At 41.2% G+C, this 24,024-nt stretch overlaps 2 protein-coding genes across 7 annotated transcripts in view; both read left to right on the plus strand.

Moving 5' to 3' along the window:
* LOC133564754 (dynein axonemal light chain 4-like) overlaps window positions 1-12,564 on the plus strand; it is a 36,953-nt gene extending 24,389 nt beyond the window's left edge. For 3 of the 5 annotated variants that reach the window (XM_061919236.1, XM_061919234.1, XM_061919235.1), the window contains one exon: window positions 12,157-12,564. In XM_061919236.1, coding sequence (XP_061775220.1) covers window positions 12,180-12,500 — 321 coding nt within the window. In that variant the 5' untranslated portion in view covers window positions 12,157-12,179 and the 3' untranslated portion in view covers window positions 12,501-12,564. Of the gene's footprint in view, window positions 1-8,047; window positions 8,503-12,156 lie in introns of those variants that run through there. The other 2 variants (XR_009809329.1, XR_009809330.1) reach the window with 1 other exon arrangement.
* A 1,767-nt stretch (window positions 12,565-14,331) lies between these two features.
* The window catches only part of yif1b (Yip1 interacting factor homolog B (S. cerevisiae)), a 24,881-nt gene continuing 15,188 nt past the window's right edge, over window positions 14,332-24,024 (plus strand). The window contains exons 1-4 of one of the 2 annotated variants that reach the window (XM_061919240.1): window positions 14,332-14,486; window positions 14,648-14,747; window positions 22,356-22,485; window positions 22,550-22,654. In XM_061919240.1, coding sequence (XP_061775224.1) covers window positions 14,450-14,486; window positions 14,648-14,747; window positions 22,356-22,485; window positions 22,550-22,654 — 372 coding nt within the window. In that variant the 5' untranslated portion in view covers window positions 14,332-14,449. Of the gene's footprint in view, window positions 14,496-14,647; window positions 14,748-22,355; window positions 22,486-22,549; window positions 22,655-24,024 lie in introns of both variants that reach the window. The other variant, XM_061919239.1, reaches the window with a different exon arrangement.

The following is a 24,024-nucleotide window of genomic DNA, read 5'->3' on the forward strand; positions in this document are numbered from 1 at the left end:
ACGGAGGGGTCCTGTAAAGATTTTTTTCATCAATCAATCAATCAATCAATGTTTACTTATATAGCCCTAAATCACTAGTGTCTCAAAGGGCTGCACAAACCACTAAGGGCAAGGAAAACTCACACCCAGTGGGACATCGGTGACAATAATGACCCAGTGGGGCCCAAAATCCTTAGCGGCGTCCCAGCAGGGGTCAGCAACAGTTTTGAAAGCAAGAGCTACTTCTTGGGTACTGATTAATGCCAAGGGCTACCAGTTTGATACACACTTCAATAAATTGCCAGAAATAGCAAATTTGCTCAATTTACCTTTAATAAATAATTCTATATATATAAAAGAATGGCTGCGATGAGGTGGCGACTTGTCCAGGGTGTACCCCGCCTTCCGCCCGATTGTAGCTGAGATAGACGCCAGCGCCCCCCGCGACCCCAAAAGGGAATAAGTGGTAGAAAATGGATGGATGGATAAAAGAATGGGTATTTTTTACTGTCATTTCGTCGTACGGTTTTTTTTCCTTTTACAAAAGTTTTTTTTGTAGAGAATAAATGATGAAAAAAAACACTTAATTGAACGGTTTAAAAGAGGAGAAAACAGGAAAAAAATTTAAAATTCAATTATGAAACATAGTTTATCGTCAAATTTCCACTCTTTAAAATTTTAAATTCAACCGAAAAAAAAGAGAAAAACTGGCTGATTCGAATCTTTTTGGAAAAATAAAAAATAAAAATTTAACGGAACATCATTAGTAATTTTTCCTGATTAAGATTAATTTTAGAAATTTTTATGACATGTTTTAAATAGGTTAAAATCCAACCTGCACTTTGTTAAAATATATAACAAATTGGACCAAGCTATATTTCTAACAAAGACAAATCATTATTTCTTCTAAATTTTCCAGAACAAACATTTTAAAAGACATTCAAAAGACTTTGAAATAATATTTACATTTGATTCTACAGATTTTCTAGATTTATCAGAATATTTGTTTTTTTATTTTAATCATAATAATTTTAAAGAAAAATTTCACAAATATTCGTCTTCGAAAAAACAGAAGCTAAAATGAAGAATTAAATTAAAATGTATTTATTATTCTCTACAATAAAAAACAAATTTACTTGAACGTTGATTTAAATTGTCAGGAAAGAAGAGGAAGGGATTTAAACGGTAAAAATGTATAAATATGGAGCCTAGATGTTGAAATCCCTAAATTTCTTGCAATCGCACTTTGATCACATTACGCCTGTACTGGCTTCCTGTGCACTTAAGATGTGACTTTAAGGTTTTACTACTTACGTATAAAATACTACACGGTCTAGCTCCATCCTATCTTGCCGATTGTATTGTACCATATGTCCCGGCAAGAAATCTGCGTTCAAAAGACTCCGGCTTATTAGTGATTCCTAGAGCCCAAAAAAAGTCTGCGGGCTATAGAGCGTTTTCCGTTCGGGCTCCAGTACTCTGGAATGCCCTCCCGGTAACAGTTCGAGATGCTACCTCAGTAGAAGCATTTAAGTCTCACCTTAAAACTCATCTGTATACTCTAGCCTTTAAATAGACCTCCTTTTTAGACCAGTTGATCTGCCGCTTCTTTTCTTTCTCCTATGTCCCCCCCTCCCTTGTGGAGGGGGTCCGGTCCGATGACCATGGATGAAGTACTGGCTGTCCAGAGTCGAGACCCAGGATGGACCGCTCGTCGGGACCCAGGATGGACCGCTCGCCTGTATCGGTTGGGGACATCTCTACGCTGCTGATCCGCTTGAGATGGTTTCCTGTGGACGGGACTCTCGCTGCTGTCTTGGAGCCACTATGGATTGAACTTTCACAGTATCATGTTAGACCCGCTCGACATCCATTGCTTTCGGGCCCCTAGAGGGGGAGGGGGGGGGGGGGTTGCCCACATCTGAGGTCCTCTCCAAGGTTTCTCATAGTCAGCATTGTCACTGGCGTCCCACTGGATGTGAATTCTCCCTGCCCACTGGGTGTGAGTTTTCCTTGCCCTTTTGTGGGTTCTTCCGAGGATGTTGTAGTCGTAATGATTTGTGCAGTCCTTTGAGACATTTGTGATTTGGGGCTATATAAATAAACATTGATTGATTGATTGAGAAACGTTGTGCTCATGCAGTTGTGGACAAAGGGGTGTACCTCGCCCCATCCTTTCTTGTGGAAGCCTGAGCTATTTTCGGGAAGCTGTTTTTATACCCAATCATGGCACCCACCTGTTCCCAATTAGCCTGCACACCTGTGGGATGTTCCAAATAAGTGTTTGATGAGCATTCCTCAACTTTATCAGTATTTATTGCCACCTTTCCCAACTTCTTTGTCACGTGTTGCTGGCATCAATTTCTAAAGTTAATGATTATTTGCACAAAAAAAAAAAAGTTTATCAGTTTGAACATCAAATATGTTGTCTTTGTAGCATATTCAACTGAATATGGGTCAAGCAACATTCAGCATGTGTAACAACAGGGTGGCTTCGTAAAAAAAAAAAAGAGTGCGGGTACTTTCCTGGCCCGCCTGCAGTCCAGATCTGTCTTCTATGGAAAATGTGTGGCGCATTATGAAGCGTAAAATAGGACATTGAACGACTGAAGCTCTACGTAAAACAAGAATGGGAAAGAATTCCACTTTCAAAGCTTCAACAATTAGTTTCCTCAGTTCCCAAACGTTTATTGAGTGTTGTTCAAAGAAAAGGTGATGTAACACGGTGGTGAACATGCCCTTTCCCAACTACTTTGGCACGTGTTGCAGCCATGAAATTCTAAGTTAATTATTATTTATGAGTTTGAACATCAAATATGTTGTCTTTGTAGCATATTCAACTGAATATTGGTTGAAAATAATTTGCAAATCATTGTATTCTGTTTATATTTACATCTAACACAATTTCCCAACTCATATGGAAACGGGGTTTGTATTAACAGCTTGTGTCAGGAACTTAACACCACAAAGAGACATATCTATAAAAATAGGTTACAAAAAGCAAAAGACGTGTCATTGGGGCTTCAAAGAGGATTTGAGCAGTGGCGTTTTAAAGAAAATAAAACCTCTTGCAAATGCAAAAGGAAAAAAAAAACATCTATTTTGGTCTGTTTTTTGTTTGTTTGTCCGTCTGCGATTTTGTCTTAAAATAAACGTTTGAAATTCGTACCATTCGTGCCGAAAAGCACGACAAAAACAAAGTTAAGTTCCTGTTATAAGCTGTTACACAGTATGTGCCTAGAGCTCTTATTTTGAAGGCGTGTTTTCTGACAGGACGAAGCTCCGCCGTCGCTAGCTGCGGCTAACTGAGATGAAGCTAGCTGACTCTCCGAACTTTACGGTAATTAAACGTCTTTTTTTGCGGGGCCTTGAACCCACCAATGTAACCGAGGGTTTATATATGTCGCCTATACTGTGTACAACTACAACATAACAAACACGAAGGCTCGGGTTTTACACCAGGACCACTTTATTTTAGTTTGTTTTCAAAACAATGTGTCACCACTTCCGCTCTAGCGCCTTCAAAATAAGAGCTCAAGACATATACCGTATAACAGGACCTTAAAGGCCTACTGAAAGCCACGACTACCGACCACGCAGTCTGATAGTTTATATATCAATGATGAAATATCAACATAGCAACACATGCCAATAGTTTACTAAATTGCAATTTTAAATTTCGCGCAAAGTATCCTGTTGAAAACGTCGGTAAGATTGTAGCGGACATTTTGTTCCGGCCTAATCCCAGCTATAAGTCGTCTGCTTTAATCGCATAATTACACAGTATTCTGGACATCTGTGTTGCTGAATCTTTTGCAATTTGTTCAATGAATAATGGAGACGTCAAAGAAGAAAGCCGTAGGTGGGAAGCTGTGTATTGTGGCCGCCTTTAGCAACACAAACACAGCCGGTGTTTCCTTGTTTACATTCCCGAAGATCAAGCTTTACTATGGAACAGAGCGGTCAAGCGAACATGGTTCCCGACCACATGTCGAATGCTAGGTTTCGGTGAGGAAATTGTGGTAATAAGTCGGCTCTTACTGATGATGAAATCTTAACATAGCAACACATGCCAATACGGCCGGTTTAGTTTACTAAATTGCAATTTTAAATTTCGCGCAAAGTATCCTGTTGAAAACGTCGGTAAGATTGTAGCGGACATTTTGTTCCGGCCTAATCCCAGCTATAAGTCGTCTGCTTTAATCGCATAATTACACAGTATTCTGGACATCTCTGTTGCTGAATATTTTGCAATTTGTTCAATGAATAATGGAGACGTCAAAGAAGAAAGCCGTAGGTGGGAAGAGGTGTATTGTGGCCGCCTTTAGCAACACAAACACAGCCGGTGTTTCCTTGTTTACATTCCCGAAGATCAAGCTTTACTATGGAACAGAGCGGTCAAGCGAACATGGTTCCCTACCACATGTCGAATGGCAGGTTTCGCTGAGAAAATTGTGGTAATAAGTCGGCTCTTACTGATGATGAAATCTTAACATAGCAACACATGCCAATACGGCCTTTTTAGTTTACTAAATTGCAATTTTAAATTTCGCGCAAAGTATCCTGTTGAAAACGTCGGTAAGATTGTAGCGGACATTTTGTTCCAGCCTAATCCCAGCTAAATGGAGTCTGCTTTAATCGCATAATTACACAGTATTCTGGACATCTGTGTTGCTGAATCTTTTGCAATTTGTTCAATTAATAATGGAGACGTCAAAGAAGAAAGCTGTAGGCGTGAAGCTGTGTATTGTGGTCGCCTTTAGCAACACAAACACAGCCGGTGTTTCCTTGTTTACATTCCCAAAGGTGAAGCTTTACTATGGAACAGAGCGGTCAAGCGAACATGGTTCCCGACCACATGTCAAACGGCAGGTTTCGGTGAGAAAATTGTGGTAATAAGTCGGCTCTTACTGATGATGAAATCTTAACATAGCAACACATGCCAATACGGCCTTTTTAGTTTACTAAATTGCAATTTTAAATTTCGCGCAAAGTATCCTGTTGAAAACGTCGGTAAGATTGTAGCGGACATTTTGTTCCAGCCCGATCCCAGCTATAAGTCGTCTGCTTTAATCGCATAATTACACAGTATTCTGGACATCTGTGTTGCTGAATCTTTTGCAATTTGTTCAATTAATAATGGAGACGTCAAAGAAGAAAGATGTAGGTTTGAAGCGGTGTATTGTGGCCGGCTGTAGCAACACAAACACAGCCGGTGTTTCCTTGTTTACATTCCCGAAGATCAAGCTTTAATATGGAACAGAGCGGTCAAGCGAACATGGTTCCCGACCACATGTCGAATGCTAGGTTTCGGTGAGAAAATTGTGGTAGTAAGTCGGCTCTTACTGATGATGAAATCTTAACATAGCAACACATGCCAATACGGACGGTTTAGTTTACTAAATTGCAATTTTAAATTTCGTGCAAAGTATCCTGTTGAAAACGTCGGTAAGATTGTAGCGGACATTTTGTTCCGGCCCAATCCCAGCTATAAGGAGTCTGCTTTAATCGCATAATTACACAGTATTCTGGACATCTGTGTTGCTGAATCTTTTGCAATTTGTTCAATTAATAATGGAGACATCAAAGAAGAAAGCTGTAGGTGGGAAGCTGTGTATTGTGACGGCCTTTAGTAACACAAACATAGCCGGTGTTTCCTTGTTTACATTCCCTTTACTATGGAACAGAGCGGTCAAGCGAACATGGTTCCCGACCACATGTCAAACGGTAGGTTTCGGTGAGAAAATTGTGGTAATAAGTCGGCTCTTACTGATGATGAAATCTTAACATAGCAACACATGCCAATACGGCCGGTTTAGTTTACTAAATTGCAATTTTAAATTTCGCGCAAAGTATCCTGTTGAAAACGTCGGTAAGATTGTAGCGGACATTTTGTTCCAGCCCAATCCCAGCTATAAGGAGTCTGCTTTAATCGCATAATTACACAGTATTCTGGACATCTGTGTTGCTGAATCTTTTGCAATTTGTTCAATTAATAATGGAGACGTCAAAGAAGAAAGATGTAGGTGGGAAGCGGTGTATTGTGGCCGCCTTTAGCAACACAAACACAGCCGGTGTTTCCTTGTTTACATTCCCGAAGATCAAGCTTTACTATGGAACAGAGCGGTCAAGCGAACATGGTTCCCGACCACATATCAAACGGCAGGTTTCGGTGAGAAAATTGTGGTAATAAGTCGGCTCTTACTGATTATGAAATCTTAACATAGCAACACATGCCAATACGGCCGGTTTGGTTACCAAATTGCAATTTAAAATTTCGCGCAAAGTATCCTGTTGAAAACGTCGGTAAGATTGTAGCGGACATTTTGTTCCAGCCCGATCCCAGCTATAAGTCGTCTGCTTTAATCGCATATTTACACAGTATTCTGGACATCTCTGTTGCTGAATCTTTTGCAATTTGTTCAATTAATAATGGAGACGTCAAAGAAGAAAGATGTAGGTTTGAAGCGGTGTATTGTGGCCGCCTTTAGCAACACAAACACAGCCGGTGTTTCCTTGTTTACATTCCCAAAGGTGAAGCTTTACTATGGAACAGAGCGGTCAAGCGAACATGGTTCCCGACCACATGTCGAACGGTAGGTTTCGGTGAGAAAATTGTGGTAATAAGTTGGCTCTTACTGATGATGAAATCTTAACATAGCAACAAATGCCAATTCGGCCTTTTTAGTTTACTAAATTGCAATTTTAAATTTCGCGCAAAGTATCCTGTTGAAAACGTCGGTAAGATTGTAGCGGACATTTTGTTCCAGCCTAATCCCAGCTATAAGTCGTCTGCTTTAATCGCATAATTACACAGTATTTTGGACATCTGTGTTGCTGAATCTTTTGCAATTTCTTCAATTAATAATGGAGACGTCAAAGAAGAAAGCCGTAGGTGTGAAGCGGTGTATTGTTGCCGCCTTTAGCAACACAAACACAGCCGGTGTTTCCTTGTTTACATTCCCGAAGATCAAGCTTTAATATGGAACAGAGCGGTCAAGCGAACATGGTTCCCGACCACATGTCGAATGCTAGGTTTCGGTGAGAAAATTGTGGTAATAAGTCGGCTCTTACTGATGATGAAATCTTAACATAGCAACACATGCCAATACGGACGGTTTAGTTTACTAAATTGCAATTTTAAATTTCGTGCAAAGTATCCTGTTGAAAACGTCAATAAGATTGTAGCGGACATTTTGTTCCAGCCCGATCCCAGCTATAAATCGTCTGCTTTAATCGCATAATTACACAGTATTCTGGACATCTGTGTTGCTGAATCTTTTGCAATTTGTTCAATTAATAATGGAGACGTCAAAGAAGAAAGCCGTAGGTGGGAAGCGGTGTATTGTGGCCGCCTTTAGCAACACAAACACAGCCGGTGTTTCCTTGTTTACATTCCCGAAGGTGAAGCTTTACTATGGAACAGAGCGGTCAAGCGAACACGGTTCCCGACCACATATCAAACGGCAGGTTTCGGTGAGAAAATTGTGGTAATAAGTCGGCTCTTACTGATGATGAAATCTTAATATAGCTACACATGCCAATACGGCCGGTTTAGTTTACTAAATTGCAATTTTAAATTTCGCGCAAAGTATCCTGTTGAAAACGTCGGTAAGATTGTAGCGGACATTTTGTTCCAGCCTAATCCCAGCTATAAGGAGTCTGCTTTAATCGCATAATTACACAGTATTATGGACATCTGTGTTGCTGAATCTTTTGCAATTTCTTCAATTAATAATGGAGACGTCAAAGAAGAAAGCCGTAGGTGTGAAGCGGTGTATTGTGGCCGCCTTTAGCAACACAAACACAGCCGGTGTTTCCTTGTTTACATTCCCGAAGATCAAGCTTTACTATGGAACAGAGCGGTCAAGCGAACATGGTTCCCTACCACATGTCAAACGGCAGGTTTGAGAAATGTGGATTCCCTCAGAGACACTGGCGGTCACCACACCCGTGGCCACACCCTTCCGACTTTCACTAAAGCGCTAAAACACTAGTAACATAATAAGCAGAAAAGGGATTTTCCAGAATCCATCTATCCATTTTTCTACCGCTTATTCCCTTTTAGGGCCAGAGGGGGCGCTGGCACCTATCTCAGCTACAATCGAGCGGAAGGCGGGGTACACCCTGGACAAGTCGCCACCTCATCGCAGGGCCAACACAGATGGACAGACAACATTCACACAATTTAGTGTTGCCAATCAACCTATCCCCAGGTGCATGTCTTTGGAAGTGGGAGGAAACCGGAGTACCCGGAGGGAACCCACGCAGTCGCGGGGAGAACATGCAAACTCCACACAGAAAGATCCCGAGCCTGGGATTGAATCCAAGACTGCAGGACCTTTGTATTGTGAGGCAGACGCACTAACCCCTCTTCCACCATGAAGCCCCGGATTTTCCAGAATGATCCTAGTAAATTTGTCTAATAACATCTGAATAGCTTTTTTTTTCCTAGTCCTTCACTCTGACTTTCCTCATCCACGAATCTTTCATCCTCGCTCAAATTAATGGGGAAATGGTCGCTTTCTCGGTCCGAATCGCTCTAGCTGCAGGTGGCCATGATTTTAAACAATGTTCAGATGTGAGCCGCTCCACAACCCGTGACGTCACACGCACATCGTCTGCTACTTCCGGTACAGGCAAGGCTTTTTTATTAGCGACCAAAAGTTGCGAACTTTATCGTGGATGTTCTCTACTAAATTTTTTCAGCAAAAATATGGCAATATCGCGAAATGATCAAGTATGACACATAGAATGGACCTGCTATCCCCGTTTGAATCAGAAACGCTCAAATGAATGGGGAAATTGTCGCTTTCTCGGTCCGGATCGCTCTAGCTGCTGGTGGCCATGATTGTAAACAATGTTCAGATGTGAGGAGCTCCACAACCCGTGACGTCACACGCACATCGTCTGCTACTTCCGGTACAGGCAAGGCTTTTTTATTAGCGACCAAAAGTCGCAAACTTTATCGTGGATGTTCTCTACTAAATCCTTTCAGCAAAAATATGGCAATATCGCGAAATGATCAAGTATGACACATAGAATGGACCTGCTATCCCCGTTTGAATCAGGAACGCTCAAATTAATGGGGAAATGGTCGCTTTCTCGGTCCGAATCGCTCTAGCTGCTGGTGGCCATGATTGTAAACAACGTTCAGATGTGAGGCGGAAGTCACACGCACATCGTCCGCTACTTCCGGTACAGGCAAGGCTTTTTTTTATTAGCGACCAAAAGTTGCAAACTTTATCATCGATGTTCTCTACTAAATCCTTTCAGCAAAAACATGGCAATATCGCGAAATGATCAAGTATGACACATAGAATGGACCTGCTATCCCCGTTTAAATCAGAAACGCTCAAATTAATGGGGAAATTGTCGCTTTCTCGGTCCGAATCGCTGTAGCTGCGGGTGGCCATGAATGTAAACAATGCTCAGATGTGAGGAGCTCCACAACCCGTGCCGTCACGCGCACATCGTCTGCTACTTCCGGTACAGGCAAGGCTTTTTTATTAGCGACCAAAAGTCGCAAACTTTATCGTGGATGTTCTCTACTAAATCCTTTCAGCAAAAATATGGCAATATCGCGAAATGATCAAGTATGACACATAGAATGGACCTGCTATCCCCGTTTGAATCAGGAACGCTCAAATTAATGGGGAAATGGTCGCTTTCTCGGTCCGAATCGCTCTAGCTGCTGGTGGCCATGATTGTAAACAACGTTCAGATGTGAGGCGGAAGTCACACGCACATCGTCCGCTACTTCCGGTACAGGCAAGGCTTTTTTTTATTAGCGACCAAAAGTTGCAAACTTTATCATCGATGTTCTCTACTAAATCCTTTCAGCAAAAACATGGCAATATCGCGAAATGATCAAGTATGACACATAGAATGGACCTGCTATCCCCGTTTAAATCAGAAACGCTCAAATTAATGGGGAAATTGTCGCTTTCTCGGTCCGAATCGCTGTAGCTGCGGGTGGCCATGAATGTAAACAATGCTCAGATGTGAGGAGCTCCACAACCCGTGCCGTCACGCGCACATCGTCTGCTACTTCCGGTACAGGCAAGGCTTTTTTATTAGCGACCAAAAGTCGCGAACTTTATCGTAGATGTTCTCTTCTAAAACCTTTCAGCAAAAAATATGGCAATATCGCGAAAAGATCAAGTATGACACATAGAATGGACCTGCTATCCCCGTTTGAATCAGAAACGCTCAAATTAATGGGGAAATGGTCGCTTTCTCGGTCCGAATCGCTCTAGCTGCTGGTGGCCATGATTGTAAACAATGTTCAGATGTGAGGAGCTCCACAACCCGTGACGTCACGCGCACATCGTCTGCTACTTCCGGTACAGGCAAGGCTTTTTTTATTAGCGACCAAAAGTTGCGAGCTTTATCTTCGATGTTCTCTACTAAATCCTTTCAGCAAAAATATGGCAATATCGCGAAATGATCAAGTATGACACATAGAATGGACCTGCTATCCCCGTTTAAATCAGAAACGCTCAAATTAATGGGGAAATTGTCGCTTTCTCGGTCCGAATCGCTGTAGCTGCGGGTGGCCATGAATGTAAACAATGCTCAGATGTGAGGAGCCCTACAACCCGTGACGTCACGCGCACATCGTCGCTACTTCCGGTACAGTTAGGGCTTTTTTATTAGCGACCAAAAGTTGCAAACTTTATCGTGGATGTTCTCTACTAAATCCTTTCAGCAAAAATATGGCAATATCGCGAAATGATCAAGTATGACACATAGAATGGACCTGCTATCCCCGTTTAAATCAGAAACGCTCAAATTAATGGGGAAATGGTCGCTTTCTCGGTCCGAATCGCTCTAGCTGCTGGTGGCCATGATTGTAAACAATGTTCAGATGTGAGGCGCTCCACCACCTGTGACGTCACACGCACATCGTCTGCTACTTCCGGTACAGGCAATGTTTTTTTTATTAGCGACCAAAAGTTGCGAACTTTATCATCGATGTTCTCTACTAAATCCTTTCAGCAAAAATATGGCAATATCTCGAAATGATCAAATATGACACATAGAATGGACCCGATATCACCGTTTGAATCAGAAACGCTCAAATTAATGGGGAAATGGTCGCTTTCTCGGTCCGAATCGCTCTAGCTGCTGGTGGCCATGATTGTAAACAATGTTCAGATGTGAGGAGCTCCACAACCCGTGACGTCACACGCACATCGTCTGCTACTTCCGGTACAGGCAAGGCTCTTTTTATTGCGAACTTTATCGTGGATGTTCTCTACTAAATCCTTTCAGCAAAAATATGGCAATATCGCGAAATGATCAAGTATGACACATAGAATGGACCTGCTATCCCCGTTTGAATCAGAAACGCTCAAATGAATGGGGAAATGGTCGCTTTCTCAGTCCGGATCGCTCTAGCTGCTGGTGGCCATGATTGTAAACAATGTTCAGATGTGAGGCGCTCCACAACCCGTGACGTCACACGCACATCGTCTGCTACTTCCGGTACAGGCAAGGCTTTTTTTATTGCGAACTTTATCGTGGATGTTCTCTACTAAATCCTTTCAGCAAAAATATGGCAATATCGCGAAATGATCAAGTATGACACATAGAATGGACCTGCTATCCCCGTTTAAATCAGAAACGCTCAAATTAATGGGGAAATGGTCGCTTTCTCGGTCCGAATCGCTCTAGCTACTGGTGGCCATGAATGTAAACAATGTTCAGATGTGAGGAGCTCCACCACCCGTGACGTCACACGCACATCGTCTGCTACTTCCGGTACAGGCAAGGCTCTTTTTATTGCGAACTTTATCGTGGATGTTCTCTACTAAATCCTTTCAGCAAAAATATGGCAATTTCGCGAAATGATCAAGTATGACACATAGAATGGACCTGCTATCCTTGTTTAAATCAGAAACTCTCGAATTAATGGGGAAATGGTCGCTTTCTCGGTCCGGATCGCTCTAGCTGCTGGTGGCCATGAATATGGCAATATCGCGAAATGATGAAGTATGACACATAGAATGAATAAGAAAATCTCATTTCAGTAGGACTTTAACATCACAAAGAGGCAAGTCCCTAAAAATAGGCTACAAAAGCAAAAGACGTGTCACAGGGGCTTGAAAGAGGATTTGAGCAGCGAACATGTTCCTCCTTGGATCGAAAGTGACGCGAGTTCTACTCTTGAAGCAACTTAATCGAGTCCTCCGAGGATGGCGGATGACGGCGAGGAAGCCCCGGAGGAGAACCGCAAGAGGCGGACGCACACCTTCCCCATCGTCCGACACACGGACATGCCCAAGCCCATGAAGACGGAGGCCATCGCCTTTTGCATGGCGGCCTTCGAGAAGTTCGCCAACAACAACGAGCACGCGGCCAAGATGGTGAAAGAGGCCATGGACAAGAAGTTCGGCGCCGCCTGGCACGTCGTGATCGGCGAAAGTTTCGGCTTCGGCGTCACTCATGAAACTAAGAATCTCCTCTACATGTTTTTTGGGGGGAACTTGGCGGTTTGTTTGTGGAAGTTCTGCTGACGTCATCGTCTGAATCAAAATAATCATCGAACACTGTTCGAATAAAACACAACAAATGACGTCACTTCCTTGTTTACAATGACTTTCTTCTTCGCTTGATTTGCCCTGGCGGTGTCTGCGCGCGCTACCGGAAACGGACGTAAATGTGCCACCTGTGTTTATTTAAATATTATCGGAAATGTACACAAAAATGACATAATAATAAAACGCACATCTTTGCACCCTACAATAAACCGGATTATAAAAAAGTAGAGTTTGTCGCTATCGGGTTTACTGAACTGCCAGATCTGTTGGCGCATGCGCCAAACGTTCCTACTCCACTCGTTAAAAAAAAAATTAAAAAAAATAAAATACGTAGTAGTTTAGTAAAAAAAAAGGTTCAAAAAAGGACTTATAATATAAAATATTCCACGACTATAGTTTTCCACTCATCCAAAAAAAAAAAAATTGTAAAACCGTAGCAGTGCAGGAAGTATAGGTCAGCAAATGTAGCGCATGCGCAAACGGATCGGGCGTCCTAGTCAATCGAGCAGTTTTAATTTTCATTTCATTTTTTATTTATCTATTTCATTGATGTGCATTTTGAACGATACACAATTATACCTCATTTATACCATTTAAATTCGCACAAAAATGCCTGAGAAGGAACAGGATGAAGACATTCTTATCATTTCCTATCCCCTTGAACGTAATACTGAAAAGTGTTTTCAATTATTGGCAATTTGCACAATTTTCTGAAAGTTTCACAACGAATAGCTTATCTGACTCAGTATACTCGTTATATTATATAATGTATTATATTAAATTATGTTATACTACGCTTGTGGTATTTAAGTATTCAAAGATCCCTAAAGGAAAATAGATTTGGTAGTTGCACTTGCATTTACAAAAAAATAAACAATAAGGGACAAGCGGTAGGAAATGGATGGAGGATCTATAAATACTGCACATTAATATGCATCATCAATTTTGTATTGACACAAGATTGTGTCTAATCCAATATTATTATTATTATTACTAAAATTCAAATGAGCCGTGATTTTTTTTTTTTTTGTATAGTAAAAAATGGAAAATTAAAAAAAGCATATTTTTTAACACTTAAATACTTACAAATAAATTAAAATTCAACTTAAAACAATCATAAATCACTCATCAAAATGTATATTTCGTATATTAACTGCAATATAAAATAAAATATTGACTTCCGAACAAAAACTGCATTGTAATAAAATACCAACGAATTATAATTACTACCAAACATATCCGCCGGGGGGCAGCCTTTCATGAAGCCTGCCAGATTATTTTTTATAGACGAAGAAGAACATCCTCGATGGGAATTTCGGCTCTTTTAACGAATCTACTTTTTTTGTGGCTCAACTCTCAAAAAGAGCCGTTCTATCCTCCTTCCATATGGATACTATTCAAATATGTATGGCTTGAATTGATTTCTTACTAAATTACATCTGAAACACATTCGTAATGTACATATATGAATACATCCAATAACTATATAGTTTTGTTTATAAAACAATATGGAGCACATTGCTGTAAAAAAAACAAAAAAATGACCCATCTCAATTAAAATAGGTTTATTTTGATGTTGTGTTATTCGTAAATATTTATAGCAAAACAACAAAACATGGCGCTGTACGAATAAAAATTAACTAAACAGACACTATAAGGGGGGGGGAGAGACGATCCCTCCCGACTGAGAGTCGCCTAAAAGCACCGGATCGTTTCTGAACGACTCACAACTGGAGGGGAAACCATCCTTCCCGACTGAGAGCCGCCTAAAAGCACCGGGTCGTTTCCGAACGACTCACAACGATCCCTCCCGACTGAGAGCCGCCTAAAAGCACCGCATCGTTTCTGAACGACTCACAACTAAGGAGCCGCTACTTCGCTGACGTTTCACCTGCGGCACAGCGAGCGGACAATAACGCACAAAAATGGACAACACGGCACCGCAAAAAGGTTTCAGACAACGTAAGTCACGTACGTCATTTTATCGATCGTTTTAACGGCGACGCAGGTTTGCTGGCTGTTGTACTCGCGCCGGATTGAATGGCGACGCTAGCACGTTAGCATTGACGTGAACAACAAAAACAAACAAATCGCCACTAAACTCATCGCTTGTCTTCACCCAGAGCCTAATGTGCGGCTACGGAACACTTCCACGGAGGGCTTCCATGGAAGTCAGCTGTTTGAGGACACGAGTGGATTACCTGGCTCTCAGACGCCATACAGGTTAGTGTTGTGTCGTTCGCGAACGATTCGTTCGAACGAATGAATCTTTGGAGTTGAACGCACTGAACCGAATCACTTCATGAACTGATTCGTTCCTTTCTGAGTTCAGCGACCATACCGGTATGAGTGGAACTGGCGCATTCTTTGACTTACCGAACCCTCGACGTCGGCGAACGACGCACTCATTATGGGGGCGGGGGGGAGGGACTGAGCGAACGATTCGTTCACCGCGGATTAACGGCATGAATCACTCAGTGAACGACAACTCTCTCGCTCTCTGCTCTGCTTGCCCGAATGCCGCAAGTGATTCTCCTCCCGTCGTGGGATATATATGTATATATATTAGGGCTGGGCAACGATTAAAAATTTTAATCGGAGTTAATCGCACTATTTCTCAGATTAATCGCGATTAACTGCATTGTAATAGAATGCTGACATTTCCTTCGTCTCTTCCGCGAATGAGATAAATAATAGTATTTGATATTTTACGGTAATGTGTTAATAATTTCGCTCCGGAGTATAAGTCGAACCCCCAGCCAAACTATAAAAAAAAACTAAGACTTATAGTCCGAAAAATACGGTAATCATATTATATACCTTAAATTCGGGACTATAAGACGCTACTTTTTTCTACACTTTGACCACCTGCTAACAAAACGGTGCCGCTAATTTATGGATTTTTTTCTAATTCCTCAGTAAATTCACCAAAACGTCACGAGTTCTTGAGTCTGTTTTAGCTGACTGGAGAGCTAGCTTCCGCATCTAAAGGGTCCATGACGATTACCTCTGTTTTGTTTGATCGGCCGTTTTACTGCCGTGTTACAGACACCAATTGGAAACAATTAAGGTATGTAAAATAAACATTTACAGAATATTTGTGTGTAAATAACTCATTTCACATTTCATTTTGGCTTCTATATTATATTAAATTTAGGGCTTGGCAACGATTAAAAATTTTAATCGAAGTTAATCACACTATTTCTCCGATTAATCGCGATTAACTGCATTGTATACGCAAAGCCCAATAATGAATTCAAAAGCAGTGTGTAGTACACCTTTATTGGAATATTCTCCCACATGAACAAAAGCGCCAAAACATTTGTTGTGCAAACACAATTTAAATCAGTCCTTGTTAAACAGTAGCAGTTAAATAGCATATTTGATGAAAATCAACTCCAAAAATGTAAATACAAACATTCAAGCTTGTTGCCACTGCCAGGGTATTTAAGTTATCCTGTTTGTTATGGAAAATAAATATAATCTACATACAAATCTCTGAGCCACAATCATAACATCTGAACAGGCAATTTCTGAGGTAACAGCAGAAACATTTTTTTTTTATCAGGGATCTTATGTTTAAAAAACCTATATTATAGGTAGTGGGCTGTTTTAGGGACTTTTTGATCAAATTATCCGTAGTAGCAATATTAATAATGTTGTGTTTATTCTGCGTAGTGCACTTCAAATAATTATGACCATATCTAGGAATTGATATGATGGGAATTTTCCGATTGTTTGCTTGGTGCTTTGATAAACTGAAGGCATCATATACATGGTACTATATTGTGATGTTATGAGCCAGGGAAAAAAAGAACTACCCTACCCAGCATGCAACAGGAGTGACGAGCATGCGCGGTAGCCCGGTATAGGTTGTGTGTCGCCATGACGGCATCTTGTATGTTGTGATATGCACGCTCTGAAAGCAAACGTTAGGAACTCAGCCAACACTCCTGGTCTGCATTATTGATAAATAGACAGACAACACATATACTCCGCTGCTTCACAGGCCGCTGGATGTAGCCGGCAAAGTATTCCCATGCTAGCTAGCCGGTCTAGCAAGCACGCCTCATTCAGTCCAAAACGGCCCGATCTATCCACATCCAGAATTGTCTGGCGGTCGTAAGTGATCCCGGAGTGACCTCGCTGTAAGCCAGCCAGGACATTTGCAGAATTGTCCGGTATTTTTGCCAAATGTTCCATCTTTACCAAGAGCCCCTTGACGCCGGGCGACGCCATCTTGTTAAGAAAAGGCGTTAACAAAATAAAAGCATGTAAACAACATACGCAAATGTGCGACAAAATAATTGTCGGCGTTAATAGATTGATGAGTTAACTCGTAATTAACGCATTAATTTGCCCACCCCATATATATATATATATATATATATATATATATATATATATATATATATATATATATATATATATATATATATATATATCCTACGTACGTGTCGGATGTGTTAATGTCCTTGCGTGTTACCTTTGCTTGGTAAACGACTGATGACTCTAAGCACCCTCCGTTGAGAGGGCAATCAGGTTTCTTGCGACAGTTACATTCCTTATTGGTTTCAGAGTCGTTTAGTCCGGGGTTGGGCAGTCCTTTTGCAATTGCTTTGTTGTGGTAATACGCAAGGACGTTAACACATCAGACACGTACGTAGGATTAACCGAAGGAGCGTTCAAAACAAGATGGAATAATCACAACGCCTCCTTTAGAAACCAGACTTTGCAGAATTCTACAGAACTCAGCAAACACATTTGGAACCTCAAAGACGATAATGTTGAATATTCAATAACATGGCAAATTTTTGCATTCAGCACACCTTACAACAGTGGTAATAAAAGATGCAACCTATGCTTAAAAGAGAAACTGTTTATTATATATCATCCAGATCTATCATCCCTCAACAAGCGCAGTGAAATCATTTCAACATGCCGCCACAGACGGAAACACCTCCTAGGTAACACATGAGCCAATCACCACGCCCCTACGCCTGCCTGTACCCCCCCACTCTGTGCCCTATATAAACCATTGTATGTGAATGCTTCCATTAAAATCTCCTGATGATTGAGGGAACCCCTCATGAAACAGTTCTGTAGAGATGAAGTAGTCTTGTGATTTTTCCCACACCTACATATATATATATATATATATATATATATATATATATATATATATATATATATATATATATATTATATATATATATATATATATATATATATATGTATATATATATATATATATATATATATATATATATATATATATATATATATATATATATATATATATATATATATATATATATATATATGTATGTATGTATGTATGTATGTATGTATGTATGTGTGTGTTTCATGCCATTGGCGTCCGTTTTCCATTCATTCTCCAAGCTAACACATTTTTTTGAACAAATCAATTGAAGGAACTGATTCTAGTGATTCAGTACAGTCAAAAGAACTGCTGATGCCATCATTAATACAGGTGAGGTTCCACACATCCTTTGAAGTCACTGGATTAGCCACTCCCCCTTTTAGCTGTGAGCCGAAACTAAAGGTTGTCAAAAGTTTTCGTATCAAGATGCAAAAGTCCACATTGTGCTGAATACTGGTGAAAATAATAATCTCTCATATCAGGGCCGATACTCGTACCGATTATTAGTAGTCAAGGAGGCCGATAACCGATATTTGGAGCCGATATTCAGTAAAGGGTATTTAAAGGCCTACTGAAAGCCACGACTACCCACCAGGCAGTCTGATAGTTTATATATCAATGATGAAATAATAACATTGCAACACATGCCAATACGGCCTTTTTAGTTTACTAAATTAGAATTTTAAATTTCCCGGGAGTTTCGTCTTGGAAACGCCGTGTAATGATGACGTGTACGCAAGACAATTGGTAAAATTATGCATTTCGCTTCATCACAACACCTATCCATTCAATTATATAGCATTTTATTACAGTTTATGGCTTTAATACATTGTCAGGTTCCCCTCATGACGAAGACCGCGAACATTTCAATAAAAAAAAAAACAATTCCCGGTCTCCTTCACGTTGATTATCGTTGAGACCTTTTTCAAGATGGCTGACATTTTTCCGATAGTATGAGAATGTGTGAGCTGCTGCCTGCCCTTCTTTATTTACACAAAACCCAAACCCAGTGAAGTTGTCACGTTGTGTAAATGGTAAATAAAAACAGAACACAACGATGTGAACATCCTTTTCCACGCGTATTCAATTGAATAGACTACAAAGACGAGATATTTAACGTTGTTATTTTTTGCAAATATTAGCTCATTTGGAATCTGATGCCTGCAACATGTTTCAAAAAAAGCTGGCACAAGTGGCAAAAAAGACTGAGCCAATCAAACACTTATTTGGAACATCCCACAGGTGAACAGGCTATTTGGGAACAGGTGGGTGCCATGATTGGGTATAAATGCCCAGTCAATCACAAACAAGGACGGGGCGAGGGTCAGCGCTTTGTGAACAAATGCGTGAGCAAATTGTCCCACCAGTTTAAGAACAACATTTCTCAACCAGCTATTGCAAGGATTTTAGGGATTTCACCATCTACGCTCCGTAATATCATCAAAAGGTTCCGAGAATCGAGAGAAATCACTGCACGTAAGCCATGTTATTCAATCAATCAATCAATCAATCAATGTTTACTTATATAGCCCTAAATCACTAGTGTCTCAAAGGGCTGCACAAACCACTACGACATCCTCGGTAGGCCCACATAAGGGCAAGGAAAACTCACACCCAGTGGGACGTCGGTGACAATGATGACTATGAGAACATGATACTGTGAAAGATCAATCCATAATGGATCCAACACAGCAGCGAGAGTCCCGTTCACAGCGGAGCCAGCAGGAAACCATCCCAAGAGGAGGCTGATCAGCAGCTTAGAGATGTCCCCAGCCGATACACAGGCGAGCAGTACATGGCCACCGGATCGGACCGGACTCCCTCCACAAAGGAGAGTGGGACATAGAAGAAAAAGAAAAGAAACGGCAGATCAACTGGTCTAAAAAGGGAGTCTATTTAAAGGCTAGAGCATACAAATGAGTTTTAGGGACGTTCGATCCCTCAGGCGGTACTGCGTCAAAAAGCGACATCAGTGTGTAAAGGATATCACCACATGGGCTCAGGAACGCTTCAGAAAACCACTGTCAGTAACTACAGTTGGTTTGATTGATTGATTGATACTTTTATTGGTAGATTGCACAGTACAGTACATATTCCGTACAATTGACCACTAAATGGTAACACCCCAATGAGTTTTTCAACTTGTTTAAGTCGGGGTCCACGTTAATCGATTCATGGTACAAATATATACTATCAGCATAATACAGTCATCACACAAGTTAATCATCATAGTTTATACATTGAATTATTTACATTATTTACAATCCGGGGGGTGGGATGAGGAGCTTTGGTTGATATCAGAACTTCAGTCATCAACAATTGCATCAACAGAGAAATGTGGACATTGAAACAGTGTAGGTCTTATTTAGTAGGATATGTACAGCCAGCAGAGAACATAGTGAGTTCACATAGCATAAGAACAAGTATATACATTAGAAGTACATTTGAGTTGTTTATAATCCGGGGAGATGGGATGTGAATGGAGGAGGGTATTAGTAAAGTGTTGAAGTTGCCTGGAGGTGTTGTTTTAGAGCGCTTTTGAAGGAATATAGAGATGCACTTACTTTTATACCTGTTGGGAGTGCATTCCACATTGATGTGGTCACTACATCTGTAAGTGCAAGTTAAAACTCTACTATGCAAAGCCAAAGCCATTTATCAACAACACCCAGAAACGTCGCCAGCTTCCCAGGGCCCGAGCTCTTCTAAAATGGACTGATGCAAAGTGGAAAAGTGTTCTGTGGCCAGACGAGTCGACATTTCAAATTGTTTTTGGAAACTGTGGACGTCGTGTCCTCCGGACCAAAGAGGAAAAGAACCACATGGATTGTTCTTGGGGCGGCATGGCATAGCGGGTAGAGCGGTCATGCCAGAAACCTGAGGGTTGCAGGTTCGTTCCCCGCCTCTTGACATCCAAATCGCTGCCGTTGTATCCTTGGGCCGGACACTGGTGAATGAATGATGAATGTTTGGGGGTGGTCCGAGGGGCCGTAGGCGTAAACTGACAGTCACGCTTCCGTCAGTCTACCCCAGGGCAGCGGTGGCTATGAAAGTAGCTTACCACCACCAGGAGTCCTTTGCCATGGGCCAAGGACCCTATTGAAACTGCTGTTTTATTATTATTCCGCACCTACGCGCTGTAATTTGACCCCCTTAACATGCTTCAAAACTCACCAAATTTGACACACACGTCGGTATAGCAAACCTTCCCAACATATTAAGCAATCAATCCCGCAAAAAGAAAATTGCGCTCTAGCGCCCCCTAGGAAAAGATTATAGAGAAAACTGCATGTAACTTCTGTTAGGAATGTCATAGCGACATGAAACAAAAACTCCTATGTAGGTCTGACGTAGACCCAATTTTCATACATTCACTTCTTTCAGCAAAAATCTACAGGAAGTTGGCAAAAACCCCTTCAAAATACAATTTTCGCAAAAAATGCAATTTTTGCCTCTTTGCGCTGTAATTTGACCCCTTTTAAAATGCTTCAGAAGTCACCAAACTTGGCGCACACATAAGGACTGGCGAATATTGCGATCTAATGAAAAAACCAAACCCCAAAACTCAAAATTGCGCTCTAGCGCTATTTTTGAATAAAACACTGAAAAAACTGCTCCTAGGAAGAAAACACAGACAAAATTGCTTGTAACTTCCGGTAAGAATGTCAGAGAGACATGAAACAAAAACCTCTATGTAGGTCTCGCTTAGACCTACATTTCATAGATCGACAACCGCCAACAAAAATCAACAGGAAGTTTGCAATCCCCCCTTCAAAAAAAAAGTTTTCTAAAAACCGGTCACCTTTCTTCAAACATTATCTCCTCTGAGTGCGTTTGTTGTTTTGGCTTCAAACTCGCACAGGAGAGAGATTGAACCCTTGTGATTAAAAGTATAGAACAGAGTTTTGATAAGTTCTCAGGTTTTGATTTTACGCGCCTTCAAAGAACCCCTGTGCAAAGTCTCCTAAAAAATGTCATTTTTGCCTCTTTGAGCTGTTATTTGACCCCCTTAAAATGCTTCTAAACTCACCAAACTTGACACACACATCAGGTCTGGCAAAAATTGCGATCTGATGAAAAAAACCTAACCTCAAAACTCAAAATTGCGCTCTACCGCCCCCCTAGGAATACAACACGGACAAACTGCTCCTAGGAAGAAAACACAGACAAAACTGCTTGTAACTTCCGGTAGGAATGTCAGAGAGACATGAAACAAAAAACACTATGTAGGTCTCACTTAGACCTACATTTTAATAATTAACATACTTTAGCAAAAATCAAAAGGAAGTTTGATATTTTCACTTCAATACAACAACTGCATTACTTTCACAATGCATTAGATTCTCAAAATAGTGGCTCCAAGGCGTCTTCTAACGCTTATCCGGCCGTGGGTCTCGGGGGCAGCAGCCAAAGGCGGACCCGACCAACGCTGCTTGCAGCTTTAATTATTATTATTATCATTATTATTGTCGGTATTATTGGTATGAGGGTGTATTAGTGGCCAAGGCATGGGTATCTTACACATCTGTGAAGGCACCATTAATGCTGAAAGGTACATACAGGTTTTGAAGCAACATACGTTGCCATCTAAACAACTTTATCATGGACGCCCCTGCTTATTTCAGCAAGTCAATGCCGACATCTTGATTGTGTGTTTTGGCCTACAGGAACCATCCAAGCGGACACGAGGCCGCAGGTTTCCCGGGCCAGTCCATTTTAACGGACCCGATGTCGAACCTCGCCGTGGCTTACGGCAGCTCGCTGGCGTCGCAGGGGAAGGAAATCATGGACAAGAACGTAAGATTGGAATGGAGATGAAGTGCACAGTGCTGCCTACAAAATAGGTGTTTTTGTTCTCCAGCTGGACAGATTCATCCCCATTTCCAAGCTGAAGTACTACTTTGCGGTGGACACGGTGTACGTGGGGAAGAAGCTGGCTCTTCTGGTGTTCCCCTACATGCATGAGGTATTGTTGACATGATTCCGGTTTCTTCAATACCTCGTTCACGGTCCTCTGGTGGTGGATCCTGGGGCGGTCTTCCACGAAAGGATTCCATAGTCAAATCTGAGTCCTTTGATTTTTGCCCATCGCTTGTGTGCGTGCAGAATGGAATGGACTTCATTGTCATTATATTAGATAAGATCAATCAATCAATCAATCAATGTTTACTTATATAGCCCTAAATCACTAGTGTCTCAAAGGGCTGCACAAACCACCACGACATCCTCGGTAAGCCCACATAAGGGCAAGGAAAACTCACACCCAGTGGGACGTCGGTGACAATAATGACTATGAGAACCTTAGAGAGGAGGAAAGCAATGGATGTCGAGCGGGTCTAACATGATACTGTGAAAGTTCAATCCACAATGGATCCAACACAGTCGCGAGAGTCCAGTCCAAAGCGGATCCAACACAGCAGCGAGAGTCCCGTTCACAGCTGAGCCAGCAGGAAACCATCCCAAGCGGAGGCGGATCAGCAGCGCAGAGATGTCCCCAGCCGATACACAGGCAAGCAGTACATGGCCACCGGATCGGACCGGACCCCCTCCACAAGGGAGAGTGGGACATAGGAGAAAAAGAAAAGAAACGGCAGATCAACTGGTCTAAAAAGGGAGTCTATTTAAAGGCTAGATATATGTTTGTATATATTAGGGATGCACCGATTAATCGGTAACTGAATATATTCGGCCGAATATGGCAAAAAAAGCCACATTCGGCCTTCGGTGGAATGAGTTAAAACAAGGCCGAATAGTGGCGTGTGACGCAATTTTTTGACGCGGTGACTCAATCAACCAACGTGCGGTGTTAAATTTAAATTGTTTTATACATAGTTAGTTTCCTTCTTTTTATTCTGAAGCTGAAGTACTGTTATTGACAAATCTTTTTGTGGCCTGGGATATGTTGTGTACCTGTATAAGTGTATGAGGTTACAAGCACACACTTATTGAGATTTACTTAAGCCTTCTGTTTACATTATTAGCATATCTTCTGTGGCTAAGCAGACTTTTGCCAAAAGGACAATAATTCATTTGTTGTGGGTTTTTTCCACTTTAATGCACTTTATTTTTTGGGGGGAATGCATGTTTTGTTTGAAGGCCTAATATAAATGAAAAACTTTGTGTTTTTTTGAAAAGCAAAGGCTACTGGAATATTAAAAAATGTCAATATTCAATAAAAAAATACTTTATTTGAAAAACATGTCTAAAAATTTATTCTAGGCTATTTAAGCAATATAAAAAAGTTGTGAAAAACTGCATTTATTATTCGGTATTTTGGTATTCGGCCTTCGGCCAAGCGCTCAAATTTTATTCGGTTTCGACTTCGGCCACAAATTT

The sequence above is a fragment of the Nerophis ophidion genome, linkage group LG13, assembly GCF_033978795.1.
Source record: "Nerophis ophidion isolate RoL-2023_Sa linkage group LG13, RoL_Noph_v1.0, whole genome shotgun sequence".
NCBI lineage: Eukaryota > Metazoa > Chordata > Actinopteri > Syngnathiformes > Syngnathidae > Nerophis > Nerophis ophidion.